This window comes from Enhydra lutris, unplaced genomic scaffold (genome assembly GCF_002288905.1).
Source record: "Enhydra lutris kenyoni isolate GAN:26980312 unplaced genomic scaffold, ASM228890v2 scaffoldscaffold55, whole genome shotgun sequence".
NCBI lineage: Eukaryota > Metazoa > Chordata > Mammalia > Carnivora > Mustelidae > Enhydra > Enhydra lutris.
The window spans coordinates 450,021-459,724 of NW_019154139.1; the positions used below are offsets into that span (position 1 = coordinate 450,021).

Genomic DNA, 9,704 nt, shown 5'->3' on the forward strand with positions numbered 1-9,704 from the left:
GGGGAAAGTGCTAAGACGCGGACGCCTGGGGCAGGGAGGTGGGAGCCTAGAGGCCTGGCTTCCAGATTGGACATCCACAAGCCGCTCTTCCCTCCCTCCCTATACTGGACGGGACAGCCAGGCAAGAGCTGAGTCACTGAGGACCCCCTATATTCTGTGAAGCTTAGAGAGGAAGGGCTGCAGGTCCCAGGGATGGGGTTACCTTCCTTGGAGGACAGGAGTGTGAAGGGATCCAGGAGGGCTGTCCTATCATGGGGCCAGTGAAGGGTAGACACTGGGCATGCATGTTGGGGTGCAAGGCACGGTGGGGGAGGACAGGCCAGCCTCAAGTATTCAGGGTGCTGACAGACTGAGGGGCGACCCGCCCTCCTATTTCCACTTCCCCATTTCCTCCTAATGTGGGGATCAGGGGGGCAAGGATGGGAGGAAGCTGCACCCAACCTCAGTGACCTTCCAAGTTGCAGAAAACAGCCCAAGACCATGCACTGCTTGCTAAACAGCATGAACCCCACCCCACCCCCGCCCATCCCCTGGCCCCTATGACAGGACCACAGTAGGAAGTTCCTTCTGACCTCAGAAGTACAGCCAAGAGACCAGCAAGTGGCCAAAAAAGGGTGGCCTGGGCCAGTGGAGGGGAGAAGTGGACATGGAGATGAGGAGTGCGGTCTTGATTTTGACGGCTACTCGTGAATCCCAGGGGACGGGGGGCTCAAGGGAGCTGGGGATGAGGGTCCTGAGGCCCCCGGGGCTGATGTCTGGGGAGGAAGCTCTTCTGCCTGGGTTCCCCACCTGTGCCTGCTCACACCTGAGGCACCTGCCGCCCCCCACCCTGCTGCTCTCCCCTCCAAGCCATCACCTTCTCCAGGCTCAGGCCTCTCTCACCCAGACCACGCAACAGTTGTTCTGGACCTGGTGGCCAGGGTTGTGCTGTGAACATGTCCAGCAGGGCTCCCTATCAGCCTGAGAACAAAAATGACATCCCTGCCATGGCCCCACATAGCCAGCCACAACCCCCCAGCCCAGCCACCATACTTCTCTGTGCCCCAAGTCAAGCTCAGTCCTGGAGAAGGAGGACTGTGGACGCTTGGCCCAGCTCCACCCGTTTCCCCTCTCCAGGGGACTTCCTGACCTGTCCCGCCCTGTGTCCTCTCCCCACCGTAACCACCCAGGAAACCCCCTAGTTGCGGCTCATCAGTATTACAACCGCGACCCTCCCCAGAAGGCGGCTTGGCCAGGGTCCTGGGGACCAGGTGGGCACCCAGGGATGAATCATGACCGAGGGTCTCTGCTGGGCCTGACCGCGAGGAGGGGCCCGGGCTCTCCTAGGGGCGGCACAACCCCACCCCTCCGGCCGGGGCGGAAGGGCGGGGCCTATCGCCAAGGGAACCTCCCGGGCCCCGCCCGCCCGGCACAAACAAAGGCCGCCCCCCTTACCCCGGGCGCGCGGTCAGCGCCCGCTGCCCGCTGCTGGACGAGCCTCCTCTCCGGCCTTAGCTGAAGCTCCACGGACCCCGCACAGAATCCCAGCGCGCCTCAGCCGGCCCGGGAAACAGCGCAGGGCGGGGACTGCCGAGGAGGCGCGGAGTGGGGCGGCTGTGGGAGGGGACACCGGTGTCCTCACCCCAACACCGCCCGGCCTACACCGGCTCCTAGAGGGGAAACTGAGGCTGGGGACGGCTCGGGACTTGGCCGAGGTCGTGCAAGGCTGGCTGGTGCGACTGGGACTCGGCCGACACCACGGTCCGGGTTCACTGGGTAGTTACGTTTGCCTGGTACTGCGTCGACATGTTTTGTTTTAATCTGGCTGCCAATATTTGAAAATCAGGACATTTCCCATAAAAACTCAAGCTTTAGTTTGTTTGGAAGAGGAAGAAGATCGGGCAACAGCCCGACTGCCCACTTTCCTGGGAGACGCAGCCCCCCCAGCGCTCTCCCGACACAGAGGGCCCGGGGACACCTGTCACGGGGACAGCGCTGTCTCAGCACACTCGTCACTTTTAAGGGGGAAGTGACGATGCGCGGGCCCGAGCGCTAGACAGATGCGGGGAGGCCTTCTTGTTGGAACGAGGAACATTGCCCCGTGAGGAATCAACCTCCCAGGCCGTGAGAGGACGCGAGGAAACCTGTCGTGCACTGAGAAGGAGCTGCGGTTACATAGCTGAGGAGCCCCCCAGTACCTAGAAAAGTCAGGGTGGGCTTCCTGGGAGAGGTGACAACTGGGGGACGGGGTTAGAAGGAGGAAAGGCACCAGGAACCAAGAAAGACCCATTTGGAGATGGCCTTTTATGGGTACGGCCCCTCAAACGCCCCCCACACACACACCGGTGCCGCCGCTGTCCCTGGTCCTGACAGGGCTGGTCCCCAGGCCTGACCGAGGCGGGAGGCCGCTACCGGTCCACGGAAGGTTACCAGGTGACGAACCGCACCGCCAAGGCCGCAGCGGCCTCCGAGAGCAGGAAGCCCGGCGAGCCCAGGATCTAGGGCGCGTCCATCTGCCCACCCCACAGGGAGGCCTATCTGACCAAGTGTCCAGTTTTTCTGTAGTGATGAAAGAAATCTCTGCCCTGGCTTCTTCGATTTGGAGGGTTCGCCTTCATTTCAGAGGGAGCAGGCTGGTGGGGAGTCTCGCGCAGGGCCCGGAGCAGGGGGTGGGAGAGGAGGAATGCGTGCACCGGAGGTGCAGGCTCGGGTGCCGGCAGGGGAGGGTGCGGGGAGCAGAGGCTGGTGAGAGGCGGTGGCGTCCTGGATGGGGCGGTGCCCGGCCGAGCACAGATTGCGGGCGGATACTTGGGGAAGTGCGGACCCCAGGAGGTAGAGGCGGGCGGGGCGGCGAGCTGGACGCCGGCCGTCCCTCCCCCAGCGCGGGCGCAGCGGCCCCGGCCGAGCCCAGGAGGGGACCGCAGGGCTGGTTTCCGCCCGGCCGCCGCCAGGCAGGGGCAGGAAGCCGCGCGTCTGTCCCCGCGCACCACCCACCACCCACCACCCCCCGGCCCCGCCCCGCGCCGTCGCCCGCCGCCGCCTCCTCCCGCCGCCCTCCGTCCTCTTGGCTCCGGCTCCCGCGCGGGGCGGGGGCGGGGGCGCGGGGCGGGGCGCGGGCCGAGCGGCGGCCGCTTCGGACATGTCGGGCCCGCGCGCAGGCTTCTACCGGCTGGAGCTCAACAAGACCGTGTGGGAGGTGCCGCAGCGGCTGCAGGGGTTGCGCCCCGTGGGCTCCGGCGCCTACGGCTCGGTCTGGTAGGGGCGGCGGGGAGAGCGGGGAGGTGCGGGCGGGACTGAGCGCGCGCCCCCTCCCCTCCCTCTGCGAGGTGCCGGCGGGAGGGGCCTCGCCCCGCCTCCGCCCCCGGGCCTTTCACGGATCCCTGCAATGAATGGGGGGTGGGGGGCGTGAAGGAAACTTTCCCACCGGGCGCCGTTCGGGTTTGGGGAGAGGGGTCGTTCCTCCGTCCCGTCCCAGCCGGAGCATCCCCCACCAGGCCCAAATCCTGCGGCGTCACAGTCGGCGAAAGGGCGGGTCTCTTGCGCCCCTAAATGTGCAAGCATGCGTCTAGGTTGGCCCCCCACCCCCCCCATTCCCTCCGTCAAAGGTCTGGCATCCCTGGGGTCTGGCAGATGCCCAGGTACTACGGTGGGTAGTTTTGTTCGCCAAAGGAAAAGCCTAACTTGGGGGAGGGTAGGATCCCTCCCCTTAGAATGGCCTCAAGCTCCATGGTGGGTCCTGCCCCTCCCCTGTTTTCCGAAGGGTCTCAGACTCTGGCCAGGGCTTAGGCCTGAGCGAGATGCCTACCATCCCCCTACAATACTTGTGGGGATCTAGACCCCAGTCCATTTTTTTGCCCTAACCAAGGGAGCTCAGACCACAGCCCCACAGTTGGGCCCTGGGGCTCAGACAGAGCATAGTCTGGGATGGGAGAGAGGGTCAGGATTTGGGTGAGGCCTGTGTGGGTTTGGGGAGGGTCTAGGGGTCTTAGAGTAGGATGGTTGTAGGAAGTTGGTTGCAGGTGCCATACTGACGGGCTGAGTGAGGATGTGGGTGTTGAGCGGTGGCCCCCCAAACCCAGTGGGGTCATTACAGAGGCCTGAGCCAGGTGGCTGCTGTCCACTGAGGGAGTCTTGGAGGTGTGGAGGCCAGAGCCCCTAGGGATGGGGCATTGCTCCTGGCTCTGACAGAAAGTTAAGACTGGGACTTCCTGAAGTCCCCAGAGGTCCAGTACTGGAGCCTGGACCAAGGGTTTCTGCCCACCCCCCATCTCTTGTCATTGGCCCGCTTGTCAGAATCGTCCCGCTGGCCATCTCCTCCAACCCAGCCTCAGGTCTGTCTTCATCTCTAAGACCTCAAGGGTGGGAAGAGGGTCAGGATAATGCATGAGTGGTCCTTGGGGAATATAGAGTCCTTGCTGGAATCACCTTGGGTCTAGAATCACCTTCTGGGAGTTCCTAGAGAGTATCAAGCTCCCCAAAGGAGGCCTGGGTCCCCCACTGCACTTAGTTGATGGTGACCAGTGCAGGTGATTGCCCTCTCCTGGGCTCCTGTGTTCTCCTGATGAAGCTGGTGCCCCAGTGCCAAATTCCTGTCACTCGACTGTGCCGAAAACTGGGCAAAAGGATCCGCCGCCCGCATGAGCGGACATTCCCCTACCTGCCTCCCCAGAAGTGACAGACCTTTCCCCACAGGACACTGGGGGGGGGGGGCGTGGATGCCCCAGGCACCTAGCTAGCTTTCCTTCACCACCACCTGGGCCCATGGGCTTCCCAGGTGCTGCAGACACTGCTCCCAGGGCTGTGTAGACCCCACTCATTGCTGGGGGAAGCAGCATACTAGAGAGTGGAGGTAAAGGGAGAGGGAGGGAAGGAGTGAGCATCAGGGAGAGGAAGCAGTCTGTGTGAAGGCATGGATGGCTCTTAGCAGGGCTCCAGTGTTGGGCCAGTGGGACTCCGGGGTGTGGGGGGGCAGCCTTTGCATTTGAAGCTGATGCGTGTGGGCCTTGTGTCTCCTGTGAAGAGCAGATGCGTGGGCATCGGGACCTCTGGGGAAGGGGGTGGGCCAAGGGGAATGTTCCGTGGGTCCAGATCCTACATATTGTCCGGTTTCTCACTCTTAAAAATAATAACGCGGTAAACACCTTTGGCCAGTTTTTCCTCTGTATTTTGACTCTTCAGAGGTGTTGGGTACCCAGGGGCTTTGAAGGTGGCTCTGGAACCCTGCCGGGGGGCCTCCTGGAGCCATGAGTCAATAGGGGAGCCAGAGGACTGTTTGGGGGTGAAAAGGGATGGTTTAGTAATGGCTGTTTTCCTGACCTGGTTAGTGGAGACTCTCCCTCAGCCCTAAGCCGAGCTGGGGAAGAAGATCTAGGTTAGGACTCCCTGGTGGGGCAGGCCCAGCCCCTGTGGGTGGGAGGGTGGGCTGCCCCTTGAAGGAGCAGGCCCCAAAGAGGCACAGAGGAGAGGCTTTCTGGGTGCCGGTGTCGTCGTGTCCCATCCCCCAGCGGCCGTCTGAGCAAGCGCGGGGGCGGGAAGAAGAGCCCCCACGGGAGCAGGGGCGGGGTGCGGGGCGCGCCGCCGGGCCCCCACCGCGCCGCCTCACTTCCCCCGGTTGCAGCTCGGCCTATGACGCGCGGCTACGGCAGAAGGTGGCGGTAAAGAAGCTGTCGCGACCCTTCCAGTCGCTGATCCACGCGCGGAGAACGTACCGCGAGCTGCGGCTGCTCAAGCACCTGAAGCACGAGAACGTGAGCGGGGCGCGCTGGGCGGGTCCGCCGGGCGGCGGGGGCTCCCGGGGCTCCCGGGGCGCGCAGCACACAGGGCGCGTCCAGTCCTGACTCCCGCCCCACGCAGGTCATCGGGCTGCTGGACGTGTTCACGCCGGCCACCTCCATTGAGGACTTCAGCGAAGTGTGAGCGGCCGCCCGCGGGGCCACGGAGCGGAAGCGCGTTGGGGGTGGGGGGGGAGGCTGCGTCTCGGTGCTGACCCCCCCCTCCCAGGTACCTGGTGACCACCCTGATGGGCGCCGACCTGAACAACATCGTCAAGTGCCAGGCGCTGAGCGACGAGCACGTCCAGTTCCTGGTTTATCAGCTGCTGCGCGGGCTGAAGGTGGGCGCCGCAGGGGCGGGCACGGGGCGCGGGGCGGCGGTCAGAGCCTGACCCTGCCACCGCATCCCCCTCTCCCTCTCGCAGTACATCCACTCGGCAGGGATCATTCACCGGGTAGGTGCGGCGGAAGGGTGCGGGTCGGGGCTTCTGCAGGCCCCGCGCAGGGGCCCCTCCTGCGCTCACGCCCGCCTGCCCTGCAGGACCTGAAGCCCAGCAACGTGGCGGTGAACGAGGACTGCGAGCTGCGGGTGAGCCACCTGCAGGTGAGGGGCCTGCCTGGCTGCGGAGGGGTCATCCCGGGAGGTGCTGACAAGCCTGGTGGTCGCTCTAGATCCTGGACTTCGGGCTAGCCCGCCAGGCTGATGAAGAGATGACCGGCTATGTGGCCACTCGCTGGTACCGGGCCCCCGAGATCATGCTGAACTGGATGCACTACAACCAGACAGGTGACACCCGCTGGCCGGGCAGGTGTGCGGGGTGGGGCCTGGGTGGGCTGCAGTAATCACACCAGGGCCTGGGGACTGACGGCGGCGGGTACAGGGCCAGGAGCCCAGGCCCCTGGGGTGGTATGTGTCCAGTCTTGGAGGACAAGCATTCAAAAATGGACCACAGAGGGGCCAAGCACCGTGGGTCCTGGGCTAACTCTTCCCCCTCCCCAGCGTTGTACTTAGAGGAGTAAGGGGTCTGCTGTCTGGGGGCCTGGGTGCAACGGAGAGCCCACTGTGCACAGTCTGGGCAGCTCCCTAATTCTCGGAAGGGGCCCTTGGGGAGGGTGGACTGATGGAGCCTCCTTCCCCAACAGTGGACATCTGGTCTGTGGGCTGCATCATGGCTGAGCTGCTCCAGGGAAAGGCCCTCTTCCCAGGAAGTGACTGTATCCTTGGCCCAGGTGTGGGAGGAGGGTGAGCCAGGAGTCCCTTGTGCTGGGTGGGGCGCAGGGGAGGTGGGCACTGGCCCTTTCTGGCTGGCCTTGCCTTCTCTGCCCCATGCGGGGCCCCCTTGGGCTCGCTGACTCCAGCTGTAGGAGAGCAGGTTTTGGGTAGTGCCCCAAGGTCTGGGATCTGGGGGCCTGGGAAGGGTCTATTCCTGGCCAGTGGGCATTTCCTCAGCCGGACAGACATCGACCAGCTGAAGCGAATCATGGAAGTGGTGGGCACACCCAGCCCTGAGGTTCTAGCAAAGATTTCCTCAGAACACGTGAGTCGCTAGCTGCCCGCTCTCTCTGCTGACCCAGCTCCTGGGCACTCCAGAGGAAGGGCCTCTGTGGGAAGAGACTGGGAACCATGCGGGAGACCTGGGTCATGGTGGACTAGAGCCCAAGGCAGGTGCTTGAGCCCTTCAGGGAGAAACGGGTGAACAGGGAAGACATTCCCGGCACGAGGACAGTGAGGGTACAGTCTCAGCACTGACAGTGCCTTTGCCAAGGACAGTGGGGTGCTCCGGGCATCGGGAGCCAGGTAAGCCGCTGGAGCCACTGCATCCATGGTGGTAGGGGCCTTCTGGTGTGTGCAGGCTCTGGTCCAGGCCTGTCAGAGCGGGTGGGTCTGGGGATTTGTCTCAGCAAGTCCCTGCCTGGCTTTGGGCAGGAGGGGGCCGGTGTGTGAGCTGCCCCCTCAGGCCCTTCCTGTGTGCCCCCAGGCCCGGACCTACATCCAGTCCCTGCCTCCCATGCCCCAGAAGGACCTCAGGAGCATCTTCCATGGGGCCAACCCCCTGGGTGAGGATGGGCTCTGGGGCTGGGCTGGGCTCCCCGTCTGGCCCTAAGCGCACTGCTGACCACCCCCTTCCTATGGACCACTCCATAGCTGTGGACCTCCTGGGAAGGATGCTGGTGCTCGACAGCGACCAGAGGGTCAGTGCGGCGGAGGCCCTGGCCCATGCCTACTTCAGCCAGTACCATGACCCCGATGATGAGCCTGAGGCTGAGCCCTACGATGAGAGTGTTGAGGCCAAGGAGCGCACCGTGGAGGAGTGGAAGGGTGAGAGGTGGGGCCCAGGGCCAGGGGTTGGGCGGTGAGAGAAGTGGAGCCAGGGGCCTGACCCTGGCTTCATTCCCCGGCAGGCTAGGAGTTGCTTGTTTCCTGCTGGAAGCATCCCACTCCTCCCCAGAGTGGTTCCCACACTGCCCGCGCTCCTGGGGCTGGGCTCTGTCCAGCAGAGGCTTGGGGCAGCACAGGGCGGGCTCTAGAAGGAAGCCCCCTGGGGCCGAGACTGCCCTCAGGATGGTGGGCCCGGGCTGGGCAGCTAGCACCGGACAGTCAGGTGGGGGCTGTGGGCCAGTGACGGCTCGAGTTCAGCCTTTCCCTTCACTCCCTAGAGCTCACCTACCAGGAAGTCCTCAGCTTCAAGCCCGCAGAGCCACCGCAGTCTCCCAGCAGCCTGGAGATTGAGCAGTGAGAACACGTGCCTGCTGGCCCCTGGGACTGGAGGACGGGCAGGAGCATGCCGGCCCGCTTCCGCAGCCTGCTGGATTCCCACGAGGGCTGCCTCCCAGCACCACTGTGGCCAGCACCCTGAGCCTAGCTGGGGCTCCCTCGCCTGCACGCTGCCCGTCGTGGGCAGTCTGTACGCATGTGAACGCACAAGAGTGTGCATGGGTGCAGGCCACGAGTGCAGGCGTCCAGACAGAGCACCCTGGACTTCCTCAGTTCTCTGCCTCCTCCCAACCACCTGGGTCTCCCGTAGGACCTCATCTGGATGCCTTGGGGTTCCCCGGGGAATATGTCTGTCTCCAAACCTCCTCAGTCCCAGAGGGCTGTCTCTGGAGGGCGTGGTGCCCTGGGGCCAGGCCCTCTGGAGACTGAAGGGAGGGTCTTGGTTGTCAGAGCCTCTCAACCTGGAAGGGGCGGCTGTCCTGGGAAATGCTGAGACCCTGAAGGTCTGAAAGCTGAGACCGTCACCACGTATCAGATGAGAAGACCATCCTGGAGCCCCGTGTTCCCCTGGGCCATATGTGGCACGCGCATACTAATGCTCCCGGTACTGACATGCCAAGGCGCGTGTGAATCTGGGGGGGCCTGAGAGCCAGCTGCCGTGAGCAGCTGGAAGCCTGAAGTGAGGTGCCTCTGCTGTTACTTCCCTTCCATGCCAGCGGCTCTGGTGGACAAAGGGCAACCAGGGAACAAAAGCCAGGGCTTTCTCCTGGAGTGTGGGGGTTGCAGCAGACATGAAGAGGTGGTTGGCACAGGGGGTTCCAGGCTTGATGCTGGTGGGGGGGGGAGGGGCACACCCCAGTGTGCCCTTGGACTCAGACCCTGACCTTGGCCAGCAGCTGATGAAGAAGCCTCTGCCTGCTCTTGCTCTACCTCTGCCCCCCCTCCGGCCCTGCAGCTGAGCCCTGGACTGTTCTGCGCTCTGGGTCTGCTCGCCTCCTCCCTTCTTCCAGAACGGAGCTGGTCCAGTAACCTGTGGACATGACCCTGCTCAAGATGTTGGGGGTGTGGGTCCCCCAGCGAGGGGCTTCTCTTTGAGGAGGTGGTGTCCCGTGTGTCGGATGGTGACTCCCCACCTTGCAGAGGTCTCAACGTCAAGTGCCTGCACCGGGGTTTCACAATAAAGGGGGTTCTCTCCCACTCAGCTTGTGTCCCGAGGCCCTGCTGCCTGGAGCGGGGAG

At 64.2% G+C, this 9,704-nt stretch overlaps 1 protein-coding gene across 4 annotated transcripts; it reads left to right on the top strand.

The window, feature by feature from the left end:
* The first annotated feature begins 1,636 nt into the window (after positions 1–1,636).
* Positions 1,637–9,663, top strand: LOC111157625 (mitogen-activated protein kinase 11). Of its 4 annotated transcripts, none has more exons than XM_022519204.1 (12): positions 1,637–2,289; positions 5,597–5,726; positions 5,833–5,891; positions 5,980–6,091; positions 6,176–6,205; positions 6,292–6,339; positions 6,423–6,537; positions 6,894–6,965; positions 7,209–7,288; positions 7,730–7,808; positions 7,897–8,070; positions 8,409–9,663. In XM_022519204.1, exons 1-12 carry the CDS (start codon positions 2,276–2,278, stop codon positions 8,486–8,488), a joined length of 993 nt encoding a protein of 330 aa, XP_022374912.1. In that variant the 5' UTR covers positions 1,637–2,275; the 3' UTR covers positions 8,489–9,663. The 4 variants fall into 4 exon arrangements, with proteins under 4 accessions (XP_022374912.1, XP_022374909.1, XP_022374908.1 ...); XM_022519201.1 differs by lacking the exon at positions 1,637–2,289 and adding an exon at positions 3,107–3,234 and having other exon boundaries at positions 7,897–8,077; XM_022519200.1 differs by lacking the exon at positions 1,637–2,289 and adding an exon at positions 3,107–3,234.
* The last annotated feature ends 41 nt before the right edge of the window (positions 9,664–9,704 follow it).